This window comes from Phodopus roborovskii, unplaced genomic scaffold, assembly GCF_943737965.1.
Source record: "Phodopus roborovskii unplaced genomic scaffold, PHOROB, whole genome shotgun sequence".
In the NCBI taxonomy this organism is placed as follows: Eukaryota; Metazoa; Chordata; class Mammalia; order Rodentia; family Cricetidae; genus Phodopus; species Phodopus roborovskii.
The window spans coordinates 13483747-13510321 of NW_026125444.1; the positions used below are offsets into that span (position 1 = coordinate 13483747).

The following is a 26575-nucleotide window of genomic DNA, read 5'->3' on the forward strand; positions in this document are numbered from 1 at the left end:
AGAATCAAGATTTAAAATGTAATGCTGGCATAAAAACCAGTAACAAGATGGAGATCAATGTAAGGTGTCCTTCCATTCATTTTGCTGTAACATCTAAATCACACAAGTCATATGCACAAGGGAATGTTTTGTAATTAGTTGAAAATCTGTGAAAAGTTAAGCACAGATCTTGAGATGTTAGCTGAAAATAATTTCCACACCAGGGGTAGACCAACAGGAACTCTTCAACTCTAACTAGTCTCAAGCCCGGTCACTATTACTGTCATGCTAGATAATCCCTGATCAGATCACGTAGTTTTGTGGTGCCACAGTTCCTTCTAAAATATCATAGAAATGCCTTAGCACCTTAAACTAGGGGAAGCGACCTTCAAATCAGAACTGAAAGTTTCTCAATTGATTCTGCAAGTTGTCCCAACTGTGTAAACACATTTGGGTGTATATTGGAATGTCCAAAATCCACACAGAAGAAATATAAACCATTATTTTAAATTGGAACTGAAATTTTCAATCTTGTTTTTCTACTGTGCAACCTCAGGGTAACAGGCCTCTTTAAACAGCACACATCTCTATTACCAACTGCATATGTCACATTCTCTCTTTAAGATTCTGCTCAATCACTCTCCAGACTTGAAAGGAAGCATCTGCAAATGTGTCAACAGACATGATCCATTTGCCGTCTGAGAAAGCTGGAGCAACAAGTACATTGCCCCCTTAAATTGTAAGCCTAAAACGGAGAGCTGTATTGTCAGAGCAGAAGTGTCTCCATACTGCAGCAGCACCTGCATCCAACGCGGCCTTTACCCCGTGCTTAAAGCCATGGCTGAGCTTTATATAAAGAAAATTATAATGTTTTCTAAACCTCATAATTTTTGTCTGTATTAGCTGTTGTGTTAAGTCTGATTTTTCACTGAAAGGCATGTTAGCATCAAGGTTTCTTCTAATTATAACTAATTGCTAATGTTTCATCTGATTCACTGAGTGAAAAAAGTATCATTATTCTATTTAACAGAAAGAAAAGAATGGAGAAAATTACATAAAATTACTGTATTTCTGAAATAGAAAATTCTAGACCATTTTTTTTCCATTCCACCGTGAGATTTCAGGCAGCTGGGGAGAGTGCTTTTAGTCAGCCTTCCATTGTTACTTTTGAATGAGCCAATAAATAAATAGAAACTTCTGCCTAGAGAGTAAATGAACCAGGGAAATAGCAAAGAACATAACATGCAACATTAAAGTATTAGCACTGATAGGATTTACTGATCAAAATATGCACACCTTTAGCAAGAACAAGAAATATGAAGTAGGTAGGCCCAATAGCGTAAATAGGTTCCCTTAGTAACATGTTTTTCGAAGTCATTGAAAGGCAGTGCTGAATAACTCCAGCTCTACACTCTACCATGAAGCACTTGCACACAGGCAGGACTGAACACTTGTGGGATGGTAATATTTAGAAATGTGATCAGAATAATATTACTATTTAACAAAAATACACACAAGTTTATCAGGTTGTACAAGGAAAGCCAACAAAATAAATCCATGAATGACAACTTTGTAACTAGTTTAATTTTAGCAGACTAAAACTAGTTTAAGTTTTCCCAAATCATTTGCTTAATTTCAGTTTATTGTAAAAGATTATTTGATGCTTTATGTAAGACTGTAAGAGTCATGTTTTTTTGTTCATGTTGGACATGACACATAAGCTACTGAACTTTCCAGACATCTGGTGGAGGAGGAAGCAGAAGGAGGGGGAAATGTGGTTGGTATAAAATGGGTAAAAAATATGAAAAGACATACAAAAAAAGGTTAAAATAAAAATAATCAATTCCAAAAAAAAGTCAATTCCAAATGGATTAAAAACCTCCAGGAAAGAAATAAAATTAAGAAACCCATTAGAGGAAGAAGTAAGAAAAACTCTTGAGGTTGAGAGAGAATCATAATCTCTCAGCAAACATTCCTATAGCCCTATAACTAAAATGGATTTCATGTAAATAAAAAGCATATACACAGGAAAGGAGTAAAAATAAAAGAAAATAAAAGACAGCCTAGAGAATGGAAGACAAAACTTTCCAAACTAAAAATATGACAGAGAATTACTACTGATAATATGCAGAGATCTAAAGAAACTCTAATATTCAGAAATCAAATAAACCAATAGCAAATGTGTTAAGGAAAGGAATAAACAATTCCCAAAAGATGAAGTACAAATATGCAACAGTGTTCAGGATCACTACCTATCAGAAAATGAAAATGAAACTACATTGAGACTCTATTTCATCCCAGTAGAAGGACAATCATTGCAGAAAAGAAAAATGAGAACAGATACTTTATATTGAGGAAACAGAACCTCTATACACTGTTGGTGAGAATGAAATTAATCCATCTACTATAAAAATCACTATAGAGATTTATGTAAACATATATTCATTGCATGACTCACCTCAACCACACCGGGATATTACTCAAAAATCTCTAAGTAAATGGATGAAAGAGACGTTTGCACAGTGAATTTTATTCCAACAGTATTCACAGGAAATGCTGATGGAAACAAGCTTGTGTTTATTAACAGAATGATTATGAAGAAAATAAAGCACATTTACATGAGAAAATTCCCTGGCCATAACAAAACCTGAAATTATGTCACTTGCAAAAAGGAATTCAGCTAGAAAACATCTCACTAAGTGAATTCAGTCAGCTTCTGAAAGACTCTAATCAAAATTTAGTAAAGTTGTTACAATAGAAAACTAAGAAACATGGCTGCTATTTAATGTCAGTTTGAAGCTTTCAAGTTTGTAAATAAGAACAAAACAGCATGGGAAGAGGACAAACCAAGATGAAAGCTTCCAAATTGTGTCTCTAGCCTCATACCTTTCCTACATGTATTCACTGCACCAAACGCAGAGAATTTAAAAGGCATCGAGTAAATACAATTATGTGAACAGGATGAAATATTTCCAAAATACGTAACTAATAAGAGCTACTTCTTTTCCTTTTGAAACTCCTGCTTAGCAACATTGTATTTCACAGCGGATGGAAATCTTTATACAATTTAATGTTACCTAAGTAGCCTACCTCTGTGGGTTGTACTTTTGTAATGAAATTGTCTCTTCCCTGTCTCTCATAAATATATTCACCTTTCTTATATATATTCCCCCGACATATTTTCAATGGCATATTACCTTAGCTTTATTCAGTTGCATATATTAATATTTAAAAAATATTTAGCAAATACTTTTTTATTTATTTGCTCTGTGTTGAAAAGCATTATAAACATTTACAATGCTTTCTCTTATTTTATGTTATAAATAGCTATACTTAAGGTAAAAGCATCAATCAGATTTAAAAAGAAGAATAATTAGAACTGGCCTTCTGTAAGGTTTTTATAACATTATAAGCAAATAAAACCTAGGATGCTGCTGCTAGATCTGTTTAGGGTCTTCAGCTTTGTAAGAGTTGTTTGTAGCAAAGTGGTGGATTAGAAATCAATTATACTGGATTGTGATCTAGTCAGGAGGAAATGTACTAAGCAAATGTACAATCAGTATCAAAGTTTCTAGTTCTGCAAAGAAAATGGAAGAAAGAACAAATTAACTCTAAGATATGCAATCTCTGAGAAAACAGAGCTGAAAACAAGGTCTTTGCAATCTAATCCCTCCACTATGATAACCCAAACTGAAACTTCATAGTTTTTCAAAGTTAAATTCCATCAGCCCTTATTATTATTACTTTTTAATTTTTGCCCTCACATTATCTCCCCCAAAGGGACACACAGAGCTTCACCAGAGGTCTCTACTCGAAAGAGTGGGCCTTGTGAAACTGGGTAGTTTTGCTTTTTGTTTTCTCTAATTCAGGCACAAGCCTGTGATTCTCTAATTTGCCTGGTACAATGAAGCTGGCAAACTTGCCGAGTAGCCATTGTTTGCAAAGAGGCACTTTTCAAGTCGGGTGTTTAACAAGTATGACAGGCTCTATGTAACTGAACTTATGTTCCCCTAAGATACACTAAAATTCTTCAAAAAGGAACAAAACTGCTGAAAGTGGATTTTATTTTTAAGTTATTCTATTATGAGTCGGAAAGGACACTTTGTATTCAGATCTGAGCTGCCAGTCATCTATATGCCGACAAACCAGTACTTTTCCAGTGAAGCACGCATGCTGTCACTAGAATTAGAACCACAGGGAGGAGGGATGCTTCCTCAGACAGTGGCACTCTGTTGGCTATGATATTAGACGAGGGCACATCAGTCATACCCATCTGACAATATATATTATTCCAAAATGTGATCTAATCTACTTAGAAACAAAACTCTATCATCACCTCAAAAGGGTCAGAGTAGAAGCTAAACAAAAAAGTGAATTACAGGCTCCAAAGTCCACCAAAAATCAACCAGGTGTTTTTTTTTTTTTTGTTTGTTTGTTTGGTTTTTTTTTTTTTTGTTTTGTTTTTTAAGATTTAAACAATATCTTTTTATAAATGATCTTTTGAAAAGTCTAGTCCTTAAAAACTACTTGGAGTTATCCCTCATGCCTTGAAAAGCAGCCTACCTCCACAGAATCAAATTTTCCTCTTCAGATTCACCTGGAATTGGATTTTATTGCCTATTCACTTGGGTATTGTGACCTGCACCATCTCTCTCTCTCTCTCTCTCTCTCTCTCTCTCTCTCTCTCTCTCTGTGTGTGTGTGTGTGTGTGTGTGTGTGTGTCTCCCTCTCTATCTCCTTCTCTTTCTCTACTCCCTCCCTCACTCAATTCCTCCCCACCTTCTCTCTTTCTTTCTTTGTTTTCTTTTTTTTCACAGTACAAAGTTTCTTTGTGTAGCCTTGGCTGACATGGAACACACTCTGCAATCCAGCCTGTCCTTGAACTCAGAGATGCCTCTGCCTCTGCCTCTGCCTCTGCCTCTGCCTCTGCCTCTGCCTCTGCCTCTGCCTCTGCCTCTGCCTCTGCCTCTGCCTCTGCCTCTGCCTCTGCCTCTGCCTCTGCCTCTGCCTCTGCCTCTGCCTCTGCCTCTGCCTCTGCCTCTGCCTCTGCCTCTGCCTCTGCCTCTCTGCCTCTGCCTCTCTGCCTCTGCCTCTGACTCTCTGCCTCTGCCTCTGCCTCTCTGCCTCTGCCTCTCTGCCTCTGCCTCTCTGCCTCTGCCTCTCTGCCTCTCTGCCTCTGCCTCTCTACCTCTGCCTCTCTGCCTCTCTGCCTCTCTGCCTCTGCCTCTCTGCCTCTGCCTCTCTGCCTCTCTGCCTCTGCCTCTCTGCCTCTGCCTCTCTGCCTCTCTGCCTCTGCCTCTCTGCCTCTCTGCCTCTGCCTCTCTGCCTCTGCCTCTCTGCCTCTGCCTCTCTGCCTCTCTGCCTCTCTGCCTCTGCCTCTCTACCTCTGCCTCTCTGCCTCTCTGCCTCTCTGCCTCTGCCTCTCTGCCTCTGCCTCTCTGCCTCTCTGCCTCTGCCTCTCTGCCTCTGCCTCTCTGCCTCTCTGCCTCTGCCTCTCTGCCTCTCTGCCTCTGCCTCTCTGCCTCTGCCTCCTCTGCCTCCTCTGCCTCTGCCTCCTCTGCCTCTGCCTCCTCTGCCTCTGCCTCCTCTGCCTCTGCCTCCTCTGCCTCTGCCTCCTCTGCCTCTGCCTCTGCCTCTGCCTCCTGAGTGCAGGGATTAAAGGCATGTACCACCATCACCTGGTGTGTTTCTTTTTAACATACTGAGTACATCCCACATCAGTATGCTTGATTAGTAAAGCTAATACTGCTTTCTTCAGCTTTCTATTGGATTTTTTCTTACTCAGATGCTTTTTTTTTTCATTTAATTTCTGTTGAACAGTACATTTCTCATGCCCATTCTCTACATCATAAATTTACATTTTTGCCTTTGGTTACTATTTATATTTTAGTTCACATGAGCTCTCCTAATAGGAAACAGTATTAAACAACATTGGTTGAATGATCCTTTTATCAAGAGCAAGAAATATGATATAAAACTTAGACACCTGGCAAGCAAGGTATTTCTTGAGTAACATTGAGGTTCTAAGCAGCAACCTACCCCAACAGTAATAGCCATGTTCATGAATATAAAATAAACTAGAAATTAGAGCTATGTCCCATACTCAGGTAGCAACTCAACCAACACACAGACTAGAAATATCTAAATATATTTTATAAGTAGAAAAATGAATAATTTACTTTAATAATATTTCCATTATTCACTTTTGCAAAGTTGAAGGCACTTAACAAATGCCTTTATTTGGCTGCCATCAAATTCTAAACTATTAAAAATTGAAGAAGCATTCTCTCAATTCTTCCCAAAATGTTCATCTCTAATTGTTACCACGACAATATTTTTCCTAGCCAGTCCATTCTAGTGGAATCAGATACAGGGAAAAACAGCAAACAATTTATAAATCTTTCTGGAAAATAGATGTCAAATTAACTTACATATTCAACCCACATTTAGGGATCCCACAGTGCCATTTCTAAGATGCTTATCACTTTTTCTCCCTAAATCTAGTCATTTGCCGGAGATCTGCAGTTACCACTCACCATGAAGCACTTTGTGAAGCTGCTTTCAAAACCACAGTGATGCATAGGATAAGGACACGAAGCATAATTTTTATACATTTCCTCAAACCCCCAAACATTAAACGTTTAGATGTACAATAGAGAATAAAATCACTACAATATTATGAAGATATACAATAATTACAAATGGAAATTGCAACAATATTGATTTAAAACCAATCCTATGAATGTGGGAAGTCTTGGGTTCACAGTCTGATAGGTAAAATAAGCAAAAAATTCACAACCTAAACCAGGTGCAAGGATCTAAATGCAAGCAAGTTTCAATGAGAGCAATTTTCCCAAAGGCAATTCCATGAAGACATACCACAAGTCAGTAATTCATTTAATTTTTGAAGCTAATGACTTATCTGAAAATAAAGTCAGTATCAATGATGATAGAGCATCTCTATACAAGACCAGGAAGACATAACCATATCTCTTAACACTTACTCATAGGCAGGAAACTTCAGGAATTCTCAGACAAAAATTGAGAAAGAAATCTGGGAAAACTGATTTTTACTATGCATGTTGTCTCTTCTCCTTCAGGAAATGTCCTCTTCACCTGCCAAAGTATGCCCTAACTTTTTGTGACCTGAAGAAGTTACAGGGATAATGTCCCTTTTTGATCAGAGATGTGGAGGTGTAAGTATCTATCTACTTTCACAACAACAGAGGAAATCTAGTCTAATTATAAAGAAATTACTTGATCAGTATCCACGAACAGCTAAAAAAAAAATCAATAAAAGCAAAATTTATTGGTATTATAGAAAAATAAGGTTATCTCCAAGATAAAAAAAAATTCCACTTTAGCTACTTCTCTTTAAATTTTTAGTCAGGAAGTTTTCCATGATATCCCAAAAGTAGTGTAATATTCTGCCTCTGTGCTGGGTTGCCCACCAGAACTAAATTCTAAGACCCTTTTTCAGAAAACACCACAGTGCTTCTGGATCACAGAAACTTTAATGTGGAACTAAGTTGGAAGTTTCCTCCCCACTAATTAGCTTCATAATTCTGGATGGTACTAAGAAGTCAGTCGTATCCAGTTGGGAGCCTTGTTAGCTACAATCCCAACTTGTCGGGCAAGATGTGTGTACTGGTGCAATAGGCACAAGCCTGCCATGATTGTAACCTACTACACTGCAGTTGGATTTGAGGCATGCCCCAAAGAAATAAATTCATACTTCATGCTATAAGTGTGACCAAAAGCCTGTGGCTAAGCAATAGGTTCAAATACAGAAGATACTTCTGATATTCTGTTCAATGGACACATTGTGTACATAAAAGTGCCCTCAAAATATTTGTGTTTATTCCCATTGATTAGTATTGCTCTCAGCCTTAGTCGAGAAGCTTCTTTTATGAGTGGGGAAGCCATTTCTTCAGACACTGGTCAAAGTGTTGAAAGCAAGTGACTAGCATTCATCATTTCACTGGACAGCTGCATGACCCCTTAAAGGCTTTTGGAACAAAAGGAGGGAACAGTAAGAATTCCAGAGACATGGGAGGAATGGGACATACTGATTTTTGGACAGGATATGGCCAGAGCACTGATGAATATTCACATGAGCTGTGATTACTCATACCACAACGTGCCCAATTGAATTCTAGATAGAGGAGGGCCTAATAAATCCCATTCCTCCCTGTGGGTTTATATTTAATTACTAATATTAAAAGATTTACAGGGTCTAACATCCTCCCTCTAGAAACCATTGACAGTGAATGGGTACTTGGTGATGGGGATATGTTTTTCAGTATTGTAGCCACAGAGGAAAGAACAGAAAATGTGAGTGAGTGAATGCATTATGTATAATATATATGTATAATAATTATTTTGTGATAATACCTGCCAAATGATACATATCATAAAGTTTTGTGCCAACATTGCCCTAGCATATCTTGCCAGAAGAACACCATTGTAGATGAAATGTTTTTGACTGGGTTGGCATTTATGTATCTCCTTTGGTAACATGCAGAGTATCTTTCTTATACCAATGAGACTAGTCCACAGAGGTGAAGGCTCTTGACAAGCACCAGCACAACTTCTTCATATTCAATGAGTTGAGTAGAAATTATCTTCAGAAATGGGGACTTGCCATCAGTTTGCAGAGAGAAGTGTCTGAGCAACAGCCTGGGTTGTTTGATTTCTTATAGGACCTCTTTGGTCTACCACACAATTATATTATTGTAACCCATTTCCCCATACTGGAGGCTTTACTTAGTGACAATACATATCAAGCTCTATCTCCCCTATTATTTGGTGATTTCATTTAGATCACTTTCATATGTGTATATATTTGAGGACTCTTCTATTGGATTGGTTTCCCATACTACTCGAATGGCACTTAATTTTAGCTATCTCTCCAAGGATTCTATCCTTCATCTCACTCTTCCTCCCCCTCCCCACTTTTCAGCTCCCCTTCATCCTACCCCTCTCAATATCTCTAATATATACAGCTGTTCTCAGGTCTTTCCTTTCCTTTAAAACACAAGTAATTTTTCCAATAGCAAACCAGAATATGCTTGATATTTTTCTTGCCCTCTTGTAATATGGATAGGCTCTCTTACTAACCCTTTGAAATTCCAATGAAAGTCTACCTTCATAGACCCAGGGTATGTATTCCTCAGAGTCTAAATGCATAGATGGAAGTCGACCTTTATTATCAAAGCCTCACTATAGATAAAATAATATACTATCCTCTCAGTCTCTACTGCCCCTGCCGATCTCCTTCTAGGTAAAAGTAAAAACAGTCTTTGACTCTGGGAAAGCATCCGCATCAAACCAGCAATCTCTCAGTGTGTGGCCTTCAATGTTTACCCCACCTGTCTTGTTCTAGTAGGAAACTATATCCATAATTCAGAGTCTGTTTCCTGTCTTTGCCCATCATTTCATTAAATTCCTAGTAACATTTGAGTGTTTTAAATGGAGCCTTAAGGAATAGAATTTTGAGACATAAGCAATTCAAGGAATTCCTTTGTCTACTCTGAATTGAGCAATGGCCATTTATTTTTAATACACTGAATTCAAATAAAGTATTTGGTGTATTCATTTAAAATTATTTATTTTAAAAGCAAAAATAGTGTATTAACCCAAATAATTATTCTTTTAAGAAAAGTGTGTGTGTTTGTATGCCCACGCTTGCACGCATATAATGTCTATGTGGGTTTCCAGGTATAATTACTATGTGTAAATACAAGTATATGTGTTTTATGGTACAATTATAAATGAGAGGATAGCATTGGCTGTGGATCGTCTTATTCCTCTTTGCTTGAGACAGAGTTTAGCTTGTATTTCTGCTTCACATATTATATCACCTAGTTTCTGAAGCCTCTCTGTCCCATGCCTCTAAGGGAGTTGTCACTGCAGACACTCTTGATACATGTCCAGCTTTCTTATATGAGTTCTGGGGATTCGAACCAGTTGACAGCAACTGCTTTTACACACTGAGCCATCTTACCAGCTCCCAACACATTATTCTAATATCCAAGGCAAAGTTTCTCTCCAGCATTTGTAAAGTATTCCAGAGTCAACCGCTGACAAGAACCTAGTCACCTTGAAATGCTGTGATGCTTTTTGCTATGCCTTATATGATGCTCCACTCCAAAAGACACAAATCTGACATTTTACGCTCCAGTGGTAAAACTTCAGGAACTCTTCTGCCTCACAAAACTATGACATAAAGCCAAAATATCCAATGCACAATTTGGAGGCAAACTTAAATATTCATTGAAATGACTCCGAGGTGACAAAATTAGAATCTCAATGAAACACAATTTAATGTCTTAAAGTGGTGTTCCCTCCCCCATCTTAAACATACTTTATTCCATGGAAAAGCTCTTAAATATTCCCACATAGTCAGCAATGGTGGTACATGCCTTTAATCCCAGCACTCAGGAGGAAGGCCAATCTCTGTGTGTTCAAGGCCAGTCTGGTCTCCAAAAGTGAGTTCCAGGACACCCATGACTATTACACAGAGAAACTCTGCCTCAAAAACAAAACAAAGCAAAAACACAACGCGTTTCTGTCATTCCCTCTCATTTTCACCTTTTGTCGAGACATACATCTTTCTCACTGTGTAGCTCCTCCCCCCCCCCCCACTTAAGGTCCTTTATTTATTTATTTATTTTCAAATCTCAGGGTTTCCCACAAAACTCAATGTTCTTCCTCTCTCTTACTCTGTTTCACCTACTAGACGCATTCCTTCTTTTCCTAATCTTGTCAACGTGAATCAGACAGGCTGATTCAATTATTATTGGTCCTCTTACCATTCATCATCACACAGGTAGCAGCAACGCTTTGGCTTTCAGAGTAGAAACTCTGCAATAGTATATAATCATATTTTACTGGTTCCACATGGACAGCAATATTTACCCTAGATGATTGGAAAGAAATTAAAACTATATATGACATACATTGCATATGTAATTATATATAAAATATTGTCTATGTCAGAATATAATGTATATGTTATATATAATATATTATGTATTTATAGACTATCACGTATTTAATATTGTCTATGTCAGAAAAATTACATTTCACATTATACATACCATCTGACAGAGGCTTATTAGTCAAAGAAGTAACAATGGGATAATAAGATACTTTGTTAAGAATTACACACCCCGCTTGCAGCAATCTCTCTCCTCCCTCTTGCATCCCCACAGAGTACCCTGAAGTGAGGATTTCAGTAAGATAATGGAGAAGGCATTGCAGGAAAGAGGTCAGTGGTTCCAGTGAACATGAACTAGTGCTGTGGAGAGAGGCCCAACTTGGCTTACTGAGTTTGCAACCCCAGCTGAACCGTGTCCTTGCCAGGTGGGGAGGAGGGCAGAGGCACCCACTGAGCTCCAGAACAGCTGTGCCATTCTCTCTTTCAGCTTAATATTAGGGAATCTGGGCAGTTTGGAGGCAGCCACGAGGGAGCAAAGCAGATGGCTATGCTGTGGAGAAATCTTCTTTTACTAAAAGAAGCTATATTTATATGCTTTAAATATGACCTATTAGGAATCTGGAGAAAAATACATTCATGAAGAAATTAGCATTCTTTAATGTTGGTTTTTTTTAACTCAGTTCTTTGTTTCCAGTAGCATTTCAAACAATGTGTCAGTCATAGAATAGAAATTTGTCATCCAAAAAATAAAGAGAGAAAATAAAAGGCTAATTTGTCTTTTTATTGTGGCCTTATCTATTTTAAACATTCCATAGTTAATTGACAAAACTATGAGGAAATATCTCAAATTCAACCAACACTGGCTGGGAACTACTTTACTTTTGAAGTACAGTATGAGAGTTTGTCCATAGGCGTGACCTTCTGTAAGATAACTATAGAAATTTCTTTTCCAATTTTCATACAGAAAGAAGAAACAAAAATATTATACTTTATTTCCATTAAAGAAGACTCGATTCCAAGTTTGCCTACATTTATGCTTGCTTTAAAATATGTTAAAGTCCTCCCAAGGATCAAAGGAACAAAGTGGGGTTTGGAGTTTTTTAGTGTTTTGTGTGACTGGCATTTTCTATTCAAAAATAGCATGTCCTCCATAAATAACAGATTATAATTTTACAATGTGTTGAAGTTTATAAACTGTCTTCTTTTAATCCTCAAAACATTTTTTATCTTTAAGAAAATCTTAAAAAAAATGGGGGAACCCCTGTATACTAGGAGCTGTCAATGCATGGATGATGAAAGATATCAAAGTACTTGCCTGTCATTAAGAATGTCCATTTTCCCAGAAAAATGAGGCTAAGCCTGAGGTCTCTTGCTTTTATGCACTAAATGTTTCACTTTCATATGCTAAAATATACTGCTTAAGGGAATAGTAAAAGTTGCTATTCTAACCATATTTATGTGGTACACTGGTTCAATAATGGAAATAACTATCAAAAGATTCTATTATTGCTATCTATGTCTTAGATTTTCCCAACATTCCTAAAATGTTAGCACATTAATATTAAGTTCAAGTAAATGCTCCAGATGGTTAAGGCTACAGATGAGTGGCAGCTTACTAACCTAGCATGGATGAGGCCCTGGCTTTGATTCTCACTAAGAATATATTGTAATTAAGGTACAAAAGATCTTTTAAATAAAAAAAAAGTCTAAACTAAAGACATGTATATTCACTGAGCGTTTGACTGTTGCAGTAGCACTAACAAGTGATGACTACCTTTAAGAACCACCATTTTAAAATCTAATAGATGGATACCAGTTGTTAGAAGGACACCGATTTTCAGTGTCTGATTCTAGATACAGAAAGAAATCCACATTCAACATTGCTTCCTATATGAAGCTTCAACTTGCTTCCAAAACCCTTAGTTCTTTTTGAGCTTATTTCCCCTCTGCTTTGGTGAAGTTCACTCCATACCTAACCCGTGTCCTGCCTTATTGTCAGTTGTCCAGAACCTTCTAGGATCTACAGTCTAGATCCACTGAGTTTAATTATAACTTCTTAGAACCTGTCTCCCCTATTCTTTCTGCATTCCGATCTACTAAAAAAAAAAAATCATACTACATTCCACTTTCTTATTATTTGCCACACCCAATCACCAACTTCTGCCTCATGTTACTTCTCTGATATTTTAAGTTACAGATATATGTGCCATTAGATTTCATCTATGTTCTCAATGGCTGAGTGGCCCTAAATAAATAATCTGGCTAATCATAATTACCTCTGTAAAAAAAATAGCATTTTTGTTTCTTTGTTGTTCACATTATATTATGTATATATTTTCACTATATAGACTAGGCTAGCCTAGATTTTGCTAGGTAGCCTAGGTTGATGTGTATATATGATTCTCCTGCATTGGTCTCACAACTGCCAAACTTAGTCTCTTATTTCCATGCTCAAAATAAAAAAAGCCTGTTTGCAGTACTTCAATATTGGATTGGGATAACAATCAAATAAGTGAAAACCTGTAAAAAGCCAGCACAGGGAGAAAATCCAGTTAGAACCAATAATACACAAAGTAGGATCTAAGAAGCATTAGTCCCCAAATGTTCCTCATGAAAAAAAAAAAAATGTTGAAGTTAGTGTACTTAATTAAACAGTACATCCCATGTCTGCTTCTTTCAGTCGTGATGCACAATAACATGTTACAAGATCTACATAACATGTATGGAAAAAAAGATGGAACTAACAAAAGAATTGTCCTGACAGCCCATGTGTGTATGTGACCAGAAAGTCATCATATATGAATAGCAACTCTTTCAAAATCTTCAGAAACATTGCTCTGAAAAAGGGTTTTGAGAAAATGTTGGCTTCGGCAAGAAAGACAATTATCATCTTGGAAGTTATTTTAAATCTAGATTTTTAGCAATTAAACAACATAAAAGCATCTCTTAATATTCAGAGGCACTACAAATTCTAAAATATGTTCTATCCAGCTGGTAGCTAAGAACAATAGAACTGTATTAACCTTCCAAGGCCAATTATTACTTTACAATAACTGCAAGACTATGAAGACATTCTGTTTTTCATGCAGTGCCCAGTAATTGCTTATGCAGCCAGCAGAAGATGCAAGGCTTCATCTCAGGAGAAAGGTTTATTACACCTTTTAACACAGTATGTGAAACTGTATAAAGGGCAAGCCAGGCTCTCAGGAGTCCCTGGAAATGGAGAAGGCCCTGTCCGTGAAAGAAGCAACATGGACACATAGCTACCTGAGTTCTGAGACATTCACTTGGGCACAGCTCTTTGCTATGCACAAGGAAAGGAGGTAATAGTCACCAGTGAGTGACTGTCCTGATGTTACAAGCTGAATAAAACACATTTTAGATGGCATGGTGGGGATTCCAAAATCATTTTACTTTTTCTTTTTATGAGAACAAAAATAAAGTTGTGTTCATCTTTATTGCACATTCATGGCCTGATTTTCTCTCAACCAGGGCATCACTAAAATGCCTCAGGATCACAAGCCTCAATTATCCTTTTATCTTAATGGAAAAAAATGCTTTTCAAATAAATTAGAATTTCACAAGTCACATTAATCTTATTTACTTGTCATTCTTCAAATTCAGTTTGTCCAATAGAAGAAACCTTACCCCTACCTACAGCACACCCTATTTTTAAAGCAGGTTATAAAAAGCTGAGAATAAAAGTAAGCCCATGTCGTGTTAATCAATTTCACCTTTTTTATTCCAACGAAAGCTAACAAAATTGCTGTAGCATTATCCTATTACATTTCAGGTGTGTTTTTCACAGATGAGAAAGAATCATACTTAGAGTCTCTGAGATGAAAATGAGAGGAAAGGCCTCACACTATGATCAAACACCAGCATCCCTTCTGTGTACATACATGGCTGGGACTTACATTTACATATCACCATGTAAACAAACAGAATGCACTTCACTCTAAGTGAAGGCAGGGTATTATTGAGTTCACTAGACACAGAATAAATGATAAATGGGTGTTTTATTGGGGAACAACTTACAAAGATAATACAAAAGAACCTCCACAATGTTTCTGTTCCAGAAGATGTAGTCTCTACCTTTGGAATGTGATCTGCTACCAAGAGAGAGAAAGGCTGCCCTGTGCTTTTCTACCTTATGTTTATGTCTATCCCAAAGGGATGTGGCCACTAATACAAATTCAGTCACAAGGAAAGATGTTACTTTACCTAAATATCTGAAATATCCTATTGAAAGCCAGACACTTAGAAGAAATTTTAGTGAATACAAGAAATTCTTAACTTCATAAGTATGGGAATTGAGGATCTACATATTGAGTTGCTAAATTGCTAATCCAGCTGAGGATTAGTCTCTTAACTCCTAACTATCCTGTCTACATCATTACAAAAGTCACTGGAGTCTTTTAAGGGTGACATCTTGCCTCAAAACTGAACAAATATATCTATGACTATTTTCAGGTTTATTTAACCATTGAGTATAGAACACATATTTAAGTGCTACATATGATGTTTGCAAGTTCACTCAAAGACAAGGGTTTGTAATCTTAGGTAGGTGGGTAAGAGACCTGTGGAGAACATACCTTTCTGGTCTATCCCTCCTTAAGCATTGACAACTTTAAGGGAAATGGTCAAGCTAGACTTGCAATGCAGTCAACAGGCATAATAACTTCATCTGTTAAGGTTTTATGCTCTTTACAGCTAGTGACCTTTATTGACAGCTGGGGACTACATATTTTATTCGTACAGCATACTTCTGAGTTCTTACTTGTAATTCTCTTGTACATTGTAGATTTCACATAACACTGATGAGTCCTTTGAGCATTTAAAAGTAACAGAGGCTACAGAGTCCACATACATTTTAGTAACTCCACCATATGAAATGATTTGTGCCGGCAATTCTTCTACTGTAGAGTATCATTTTATGTTTATAACCTTATTTTAACCTTACTTCTTCTATACATTGTGTTGAAATCTAACTTATTTTACTCTTCCCAAGGTTAGAATCAGGATTGAAAACCATTTTTTCTTATCTTTACTACTTGATAGTTCCCATAACATTCTGGAAGAGCCATATTCATTTATCATTCCCTGGTGCTAGAGTAGGGAAGCATTTTCTAATTTGCCATGCCATTCTTCATATCATGTTCGCTCTTTTGCCTTTTCCAATTTGCCCCCATCGTTAGTTTAGCTCTATTTATTGTTTTCTGTGTTATTTTCATTATTATTTAAAGAATTAAGTAGTCCCTTGTTACTTAGGCATTCAATAGACCCTTAAAAATTCCCCTGTTTTTGTACCAAAGGATACTTTAATGATCTATTTTAATAAAATTAACTAGTAAATACCCTTAGTATTGTTAGATTGCTCTAGGAATCTGCCTCAAACTGTATCCCGAGACTGAAGTTATCCTATAAACTCATAATTATAATTAAACACAGTTGATAAGGCATAGCATTACAGTTAGTCATGACTTACAAAATAAAACATACTCCCCTGGATGGAGGAAGGGAACTCTTAGAAATCTAGAAGCCCATGAAATTTAAAAATCATGAAATTTAAGAGATCCTAGATGTCTAGAAATGTATAGGACTTACAAGGACTCTTTCCAAGGTTATATAATGGATACTTGGTGAGGAAAGGGGGACTATTCTGAGGAGCTTCCAACAAGTTGGGCATTGAGCTCTAGGGACATAGCCTGTGAGAATAATCACCAATGATGGTGGACTTTTCAGAAACAGAGCTGCCACTGAGTCACTTGTGTTCTTTTAAGTTAACTCTTCCTCTATATCTCTGTAAGAACTTCCAATAAATTTATTGGTTTGCCAAGTCAGGGGGAAGTGAAATCCTTTCTTGTTCTGTCATCGGTACCTTGGATTGAAAAGGTGTGAAGGTCTCTGCAGACAATGCCAGATAAAGCATTGTTTATAAAAGCAAAGTTTATAAAATAACAGCATGGTTCATTCATTTACTCTGCTGAAGAACTTAGATGAAATTTACCAAATCTCTTTAACCTTGCTTTCTTGTGTCTTCATTTGCTTATTGTCCAAAGGTAAAAGTTATCTAGTGAGTCTCTTTACTTATTTATTTTTCTGGGAAAAGTTCAAATAGTAAATAAGTCAAGGTGAAGAGAGAAGGAGATAATCTATCAAAAAATTCAAAACACAAGAGAAATTATTTTAATTAAAGACTTTACCTAATACAGAACACAATGTTTGATTTGGTCCTAGATTCAAACTGAACATATCTCTTGCAAATGGCATGATACCTTATACTATGCATAAAATTGTTCCCATAGTAGTAGAGACATTACAATTTTAGCTTCCAGACATCTTTATTCATTTCCTACAAGTTATCCTATCAGATTGGCCTATAGTCTAGGAGTTCTGGGGTACTCTTCTTGTTAAAGAGTCCACCATCTGTGACGGTCTTTGCAAGAGTTCTCATCTGCATCACTGCACTTATGTCAAGCATCACAGAATCCTTATGTAGAAGCAGTGGGACTGCCAGTTAATGGATACTGCTCCTCAAAGATAAGTATGGGAAGCTACTTAGAGACTCCAAGGACCTCCAGAATGCAGAAAGTTATACAAAAGGGATGTCAAGGAAGAATGCCAATGGAAATGTTTTTTTAAAAAAAGCCTGTATAATTTTATATGGACTCCATAAATGTTTTTCCCTTGATTCCTGAGTTGAACTTTAACTTCTTTGCTTTAATCTAGGTGGAGTACACAGATATTGTACCTATTTATAAAGAATAAAGTATCAAAGTATACTTTGCATTAAAAAATGGCTTCCATCATTCAAATTCTGTTTCATAAACAGAAACTTAAGAAAATTTCTAGTAACAATGAATAAAATCCAATTAAATCACTTTATTATAGCCAGTGTTGTAGTTCCTATAACAGATATTTTAATTGCATGTATAACTTTGCCTCTATTCTATAATTTGCCCTTAGCTCCTTTGATGCCATGTGACTCTACCTTTTGGAGGATGTCTCTCTATATGATGGGAATATATGCTTGGCTTATTAGTTGATGAATAAAGCTGTTTCAGCCATGGACAGGCAGGATGTAGCCAGGAAGAAAGTATAGGCAGGGCTACCAGATTCGGAGAAGGCTGTGAAGAGAAACTCAGAAAGAAGGAGTAGTAAGCTACCACCACATCTTACCTCCTTAGTGTCTCTGCAGACAAGAGAGCAAGTCCATGTTTTTTTCCTGCTTATATCCTGTTTCTGCCCAGCTAGCTCACTTCCTGTTTGCCTGTACAGACCTCCAGACCTCTATGGTTAGCTAGTGGCAAGCTCCATTATCTGATCCTTGGACAGGCTTTATTTGTACAAGCAAGATATCGCCACATAGTACAAATAATAAAAACCCAGAGAGAGATATTGAGGGTATGTGTGAAAGATCAGAGAAGCAAAGCAGCCAAGCCACTACAGAGTTCTTACCTCTATCAAGGCTCTGACCAAAAGAGGCAATCCTATCCCCAGCGTGACTGCAGATTGAGTACAGTGCACTCATGTGTCCACCTGCTTTGTGTTCCTTGCTGGTATTAAAGGCATGCACCACCACTTCCCAGCTTCTATGACTAACTAGTGTGGCTGCTGGGATTAAAGGTGTGTGCCACCACTGCCTGGCCTCTAAGGCTGACTAGTATGGCTACCTTCAAGTTCTATTCAGTTCATCACTACTGCAAGACTACATTAATCTCCTTCATTGCAACAGCTTTCAACTGTATTAAACTACAAAATTAAATGATTTTGGTTAAACCTGCTGACATTTATCTAGAGCAAGGAACCCTTGAGGCAAAGTTATGCATGCAATTAAAATACCTGTTATAATGACTAACACAAGCTATAATAAAGCAATTTAATGGGGTTTGTTGACACTAGGAATTTTCTTAAGTTTCTGTTTATGAAACAAGATTTGAATGATGGAGGCTATGTTATTTTTATGGAAAGCATAATTTGATACTTTGTTCTTGAAATAGATGCAAGTTGCCATGGTATATCACCTTCTTTTAACAACCATCCAATTCTCAAAATATTAAGGCATGAAGCAAAAATTGCAGGTTTTGTATACTATTTCTATCTAATTTCATGTTGAAAAAAAATGTATCATAAGTCCTTGTGAGTAGGCTACCTGTACTGTAAAAACAATATCATCATTATGTTTACTTAGCTCTCAATATGTATGTACAATTCCCCTCAGTAAGTCAATGACTTCATGAAGTAGATATTATAGTTTCTACGTAGATTACAAATGAGATATAAGAGATTAAAAAACATACTTGAGATCAGAATTCAAACATCTTTGTCACTCCAAACTTTTTTTAACTTTGAACTTTTATTTTTAAAATTAGATTTGTAGAAGCCAATTGCTGCCTACTGTAGCTCTCCATCAATTTCTTAAGATTGACTCTTCGGGAATCCTAATTACTGGTGACCTCCAAATGGGTCATTTTTTGTTATTTTATAGTTCTTTTTTTTAATTTAATTTATTATTTTACATGTCAATTCCAGTTCCCTCTCCCTCCCTCCCTCCCTCACTTTTACCCTCTCTGCCCTCTCACATGCACCCTAACCACCCTCCCCTCCCATTCCCCCACCCCAATTCCATATGTAGGGGAATGCCATCCAGTTGGGGTCATGTAGATCTGACAGGTCATGTGAAGTAGGGACTAGGGCTTCTCTCCTGTCTCTAGATTAAGGCAGTTATCCCTCCATGGGGGATGTGTTCGCAAAGTCCTTTTGTGCACCAGGGATACATCCTGGCTCCACTGTCTGAGGTCTCTTAGACTGCCCAGTCCTTCTGGCTGAGACCCATATTCAGGGGTGCCTGAGTCAGTCCCATGCTGGATTCCCAGCTATCAGTCTGGGGGCCCGTTAGCTCCTCCTTGTTTAGGTCAGCTGCCTCTATGTGTTTCTGCAGCCTGGTCTTTTCCTCTCCATCTTCATCTGGGTTCTAGTTCGACTCAGTGTTTATGTATGGGTGTTTGCTCCTGTTTCCAACAGGCATTAGATGAGGGCTCCATGGGGAAGTTAGTTGTTTATCTCACTCTCCGGGAAGGGCATTTATGATAGCCTTTCCACGGATGCTCAAATTGTTAGTTGGCGGCAGTCTTGTAGTTCTCTGGGCCTTTCTTTGTGTTCAATTTTATCTTCAAATCAATATTGGCTCCCTGCTTTATGTTCTCTCTCTCTCTCTGTCTCTCTGTCTCTCTGTCTCTCTGTCTCTCTGTCTCTCTCTTTCTCCTGTCTTCTATTCCTAACCAGGCTCAATCTTCCTAGTTGCACGTGTTTTCCTCTCCTCCCCCTCGCTTTGTCCTACTTCTCTCTCCATTCGCTGATCCGCCCCACTTCCCCTGTGCTCTGGGGGACTTGTCCCTTCCTGCTTCTGTGAGGGACTTTATCTTTACAATGATACATAGAAACCTTTGCACGACTCACAGTTGACAAGTCCAAGGCTCAACATTCATAGCTTCATCAGAGGTTGCTACTCTAGAGAGGGTTCCACTAAGCAATAAAGTCAGGCTCAAAGAAACCTTTTTCCTCTGCAATACCCTCCCAATGGATTCTGTACTACTAATCCTGATTGAGTCTTATTGAGATACAGCCATCTGCTACTATTTTTAGTCATTTTATGCATATATTTCATATCTACTTTCATTTTGTTGAGTAAAGTGACAAGAAAAACAAAGCAGGCAAAAAAATATATATATATATATATATATATATATATATATATATATATATATGTCCCTAGATCAATTGAAAAAACAAAAGCAAACAAACAAATCATCTCTGGTTGGAGGTGTAAACTAGTGACTCCTGGGTTGTCTTTAGCCCACCAAGTAACCTTACGGCTCCCATTTCCCTGTGGACTCAATGCAGTGTATGGCTGTTTGCTCGAAGTTCAACTCTTCTGTTTAGCCCAAACCTCAAGATTACAATCTGTCTTGTCATCTCTATAAGGATCACTTTGTCTCTTGAGACATGCATTCCTAGCAAAATAGAGACCTATTTGCGAAACTTCCCTTCCAGGTAGACAGATATACATTCCACATGCGGACCAATGTAGCTGGGTAGAAATCCTACATCAAAAATAAGCAAATTACACTAACTGCTGAATTAAAATCGCACATTCATTCCAGTAAAAGGAAATAGAGACAGTAGTATTTCCAGCAATAAGGATGATACTTCTGAAGATCTGGTGTATCTGAGAGAGACATTTTCCAGGGTCAAGGACAGTTTGCTTACTTCAAACATCCATTCACTTGACTAAGAGATTTTTTGGAAAGATTTGCTGCACTCAGATGTGCCTGACCATCTACTGTGTATGTGGAAAATCATCCTGTGATTGAATTTAGCCAAAGGAAAACAAAACAAGATGGGTTCTTTGAAAACAAGAATACGGTCCAATAAATGGCTGATAAATGCTCACCATTGAGAGTGTGAAACCAGTTGTAAATCTGGTTTAATAGAATAAGGAGAAATGGTGGTATGGAAAATAAATCCTCCTCACTGTGCTCTCTGGCAGTAATTCCAAAGAGTGGCTGAAGCAGGTAGACCCTTCTCATCAGTTTACCTGGCCAAACCATATTTGGGTCCATTCATCAGGACCCCTTATTCCTTACCAGTTCTGGTCTGAGTCTGCCTTCAGTCCTATCATAGAGTGCCTTAAAGCAGGGACCACATATCCATGTCTAGATCCCTACAACTTCTGAGCAGCACAAGTGAGCTTACCAAGCCAATTCAGTAGCAGATCTTATTCCTCCCAGTGACCTTTGAAAACAGAACAATAACCACAAACAAACAAGCAAAAAATAATGATGATGCTCTGCAGATTTGCATTTTTCTTTTATATTTTTCTTTTCTTTTCTTTTTTCTCTCTCTCTCTCAATCAAACCAGCAAAATTTACTGTGGCTCACTCTGCCTCAGGCTTGACTTATTCCAGCCCAAGAACTATAATGATGTCAGTACTTGACCAGCCTGGACAAGCATCTGTTCTGCTCCAGACCTCCAAGAACCCTGGCACTAAAGTATTCTCTGAATGGTCTACTAGAGTAGTCAGCACATGCCAAAAGGTGTAGCCCAGGCTGACCTTGAACTCAAGATCCTTCTACCTCTGCCTCCTTTAGCAAATTATACCAGCATGCACCACCACAGTTGACTTCAGATTTTCTAAAAGTGTTGATGTAAATGCTTCTGTCACAAAATTTTAGCATATCAGGAAAGTGATAATTTTGCTCATTAGCCTATAGTAACTATTCCACTCTGTAACTGTATTTTATGTTTATATATGTATGTATATATGTGTACCTGAATACAGTCATTAAAAAATGAAATTTTAAATTGTGTTTGGAAAGAAAGCATTTTATGGTTTTAAAATAAGATTTTGAAAACCACACATCCCCACACAATCACCCAGATGTCAATATCTATCTAAATACTACTAGAGGAAAACAAAAACAAAAACAAAAACAAAAAAACAGAACTATACCTTTACCTTATGTGAAGGTTACACTGTAAGTGCAGAGAAAATGTTCCAACTATCAGAAAAGTGAGAAGTACTGATTATGTTAACATTTTAAATGCAGGGATTCTCTGTAAGATTTCTCCATGTTGTCCTTTCTCCCTCTCTTGTTTCCCTTCATCCCACTCTGAACTTTCTAAAGAAAACTCAAGTGCCTCTTCTAAAAGGACTTCAACTCTCTCCCTACAGAACTCTATAAGAATCCCACAGCTTAGAATTCAGAGATAGAGAGTAGTACACGAGGCCATGTTTATGGGCATAATATGCATCAGGAAATGGGCTAAATGATTTCTTACTTTATTTCATTAAATTTTTATTGCAACCATATGAGGCAGTTGTTACTATTTTCACCTTGGAGTTTATGAAACTAGGGTAAAATGGTTAACATTACGCAGATATCCAAGCAGAATGCTGACAAATCAGTAGCTTCCCAAGCATCCCCACTCCTCCTTCAAACAAGAGTCCATTCCACTTTCTCAGGAGTGTTATGTGATATATCCTGACTGTCTGCAGAATTCAGTCCTTGCTTTATATCTGCCCTGCAGGGCCTCATTCACCATTGTTCCTTAGAATGGCAACTTTATTCTTTCAATGAGTCTGGCCCTACTGTATACTATAAACATTCACAGCCTGCATGAGAAATTGTAAAGATTGATTTGATATATTTATGGGAGATTACAGTTCTAAGCATAAAGCATTCATGCATCATTAAATGTACATAAAAGCACAGCTTATGATTCAACGTTGAGTTTTAGAATAAACACATTATGCATACAGAGAAAAGATAGATGTGTGTTCATTTGTGTGTATAATTATTCGGGGCTCTCAGTACGTTATAGGGATTTTGGTATTATACACAGTATATGGCAGTTCCAAGCGATTCTTTTTACTAAGTAAATTCTTAACCAAAAAAAAAAAAAACATAAGCATTTTGATGCTGACAAAAGTCAGATAAAAGTTATCTTCCCTATATAAACCATTCTCAAATTTTTCTTTGTTATATTAGGTTTACTTCACAGAACTACACTTCCAAAGGATGACAGTCAAAAAGATACTGATTTTCAGTTTATAAGTTATCTGTGACAATTTTTCAAAGTTAAGTTGAAATAAATTACATTGGGTTTCAGAACAATATAAGAGTTTCACAAAGAAGCTAAAGCCCCAACTCTTGAGATTCAGGGCTGCCTTACGCAGTGGCTAAAATCAAAGCTGCTGAATGAGAACTGTGACAGCCATCAGGAAGCCACTTGAAAGAAACAAACTGCAGTTCCGCAATTTTTTATCCTCACTTCTTGCCTGTGAACTTGGGTGGCAGTTACTAGAAAACTATGTCACTTCAAGGGACATTTGAACATACAGGAGGAGAAAACTGTGTCAATATATCATCCGATGTCTTTGAACAGCCTCAAAGGCAAGAAAGCACACGAGCATGCCCTTGTAATAATGTGGCTTTGAGAAGGGTATTTTCATTACAAGCGTGAATTAATTGCACACTGCAAATGTACAGCGTGGAGAAAATATTCTAGGTTTGCAAAAGTACTTTTACAGGCATCCCAAGGCCTGCAGTGAAAGCACTGCCTAATTTAGGGATTCCTCAGATACTAAGTGTCAGAAGTAAGCATTTTTCAGCCTCGGAAGAATGGCGCAGCATAAGAGAACTGCAATTCATGGTTGAGTCAACAGGACACACTCTATACTGAAGTCAGTGTGCATGTAAAATAAAACTGGAACCGCTGAAATGTGAAAGAAGTCTTTTGGGCGGGAATGAAAGATGCTCTTTCCCACCTCCAACCCTGCCCCCTTGCACTGTGGATTTTCCCAGACATCTCTTAACCTTCAAGCTCAGGGTGGCTTCGTAGGCCAAAGCCCGCTACACTATTGTCAGGTGCCATCATGGAGTATCTCACCTCATAACCTCGAGGCCGTACTTGCTTAATAGGAAATTCTCTGGGCTCACGCTGATATAAGATTCCTTGGGCCTGTCAGTTCCCCCATTGTGAAGCCAGCTAAATGACAAATCTGGGGCAATTCAATGTCAGCTGCCTCAGACACTGGGACCCCACATCAGATTGGGCTCTAAGTACATAAGGTTCAAACAAGACTAGACGTCCCCTATTCTTGCAAATATTGTGGGAAAGGAACATTCCCCTTTAAGAGCTGGAAACAATAATGCATAAGCATACTAATACTTGCTTTTAAGTGAAGTTGATTGGTCCAGTGTCCGATGATTTTATATTCTGTACTTTTGTTGTTTATCTGATACTGGAAGATATCATAGCGTCCAGGAGCATCTCCATTTTCATTAAAAGTGACAGGTGTACCAGCGCTGCCTATAAATATTAGGAAAAAAGTGTTAATAAAGTATAGAACATAGCTCAGTGGGCTTGTTTTCCTCTAATGACGAATGGTAGGTAAAAATACATTGTGTGTAGTAAGGGATGCAAAGATTGTAATTCATACAAGCTTATTATTGATAGTAAAATATCTTTCACATGAAAATCAACCTAGACGCACATATAAGGATAAAATGAACTTCATTGTATACATTAGAAAGTAAATGATGACTAGCCAAGCTAAGTAACATATGCATAAGCTAAATAAATAAAAATTGATAGTCTGATTATTCAATACTGGCTTCATATGATGTGACTTAATGTGGAAAATGTACACACACTGAAATATGACATCGATTGTACAATATGATCCATGAACATCTCCACAAAATTGACAGAACATCCAAGCCAGAAGCCTAAGTGCTTGACTTCATGGCGAGCTCAGCTCCAATAAGAAGCAGGTGCGCTTTTTAGCGCCACTGCTTAGGAGCAGATGCCCCTGTGAGCTGCTCTTGGAAACCTCTGCTGGGCAATGCAGAGTGAACAGCAGAGAAGCCCAGCTCTTCTCACACCATCAAAGCCCGGTGATTCACTGTGATGAGTGTAATGGTGACAGAACAGCAGGATGTAAGGAATTCAGTCTCTTCTAAATTCCATTTCTCTCGGAAGCTTTCATCTTTTCTCTTGATAACTTCTGCTCACTTTTACTTTCCCTCTTACTAACTTTTATATAATCGCAGGTGTTGAGAGTGGAATGGAATGAGATCGCAATGTTTTCTCATTCCATCTCACTGCAGTAACTACACAGACTTCCTTTTCCCCTCACAGCTCTTAGACCTCCCTCCATCTTCATGGATTATTCTTTCTTTGCTCTAAACATTCAGTTGAGAGCAATCCCTTTCCTTAGTGCCTTTCTTCTCCCTGCAGGCCCCCCTTTCCTCAAAGAGTATTAGATGTCATTTCTCTTCTTGCTGTCCCTTTCTACAGCATAGTCTCCAAATTATAAACGATTAACAATCAAATGGGTCAATGTTATGTATTTCTGGCCTATAATGGATTCTTAATCTATTTGAAAAGTTAACCTTAATATTTATAAAAAAATTAAATGGAACTTATCAACTTGCATATAGTAATAACGAGTTAGTTAGGAGAGTGGCATTCTTGCAAAGAACTTTTTCACAGGATTTAACAGAGATGTGTTTACTCTAGTCCCATTTCTAGACTTTATTCTAAAATTTGAACATGACGTGAAGTCTCTAAGGAGAACACAGATACCAAGGACGAGTGAGCCTACAGGAGATGGCACAGGCAGGAAGAAAGGGCTCTGACAAAAGACAGAAGGCCACATGACATCCCCACTCATTGGTGTGACCCTTTTCGTATGTAGCAAAGACTAAGCAATGAACATGGATGCTCCTGGAGGTTAGGAAGAACAGTCCACATGTACTTTGTTACTAATTAATATTTTCAGGCATTCATGTAGGAAATCATTTTATAAATCAATAAAGGAAGGAATTGAGGAAAAAACATCAATCTTTTAATCAGCCAGTATTATCTTACTATTCCTTAGATACTCAAGAAGAAACCTATTTTCTATTCCTGAACAAAACATTTCTCAGACTGTTGAGCCTCTCATGTATTTCCTATGGACTTCTGTGAAGTATGGGTAATAACATTTTCCATCATAATGATTTTAAGAAATTTAAGTCAGTCAATTCTTGTGAAGCACTTGGAACAGTGAGTAAGATAATTAAATACTATGATTCACCATA

The 26575-nt window shown here is 37.5% G+C and overlaps 1 protein-coding gene across 5 annotated transcripts in view; it reads right to left on the reverse strand.

Annotated features, from left to right (window-relative positions):
• Positions 1-26575, reverse strand: part of Grm8 (glutamate metabotropic receptor 8) — a 764803-nt gene that overhangs the window by 113301 nt on the left and 624927 nt on the right. For all 5 annotated transcript variants that reach the window (XM_051175782.1, XM_051175781.1, XM_051175780.1 and 2 more), the window contains exon 8: positions 24664-24800. In XM_051175782.1, coding sequence (XP_051031739.1) covers positions 24664-24800 — 137 coding nt within the window. The remainder of the gene's footprint in view (positions 1-24663; positions 24801-26575) is intronic.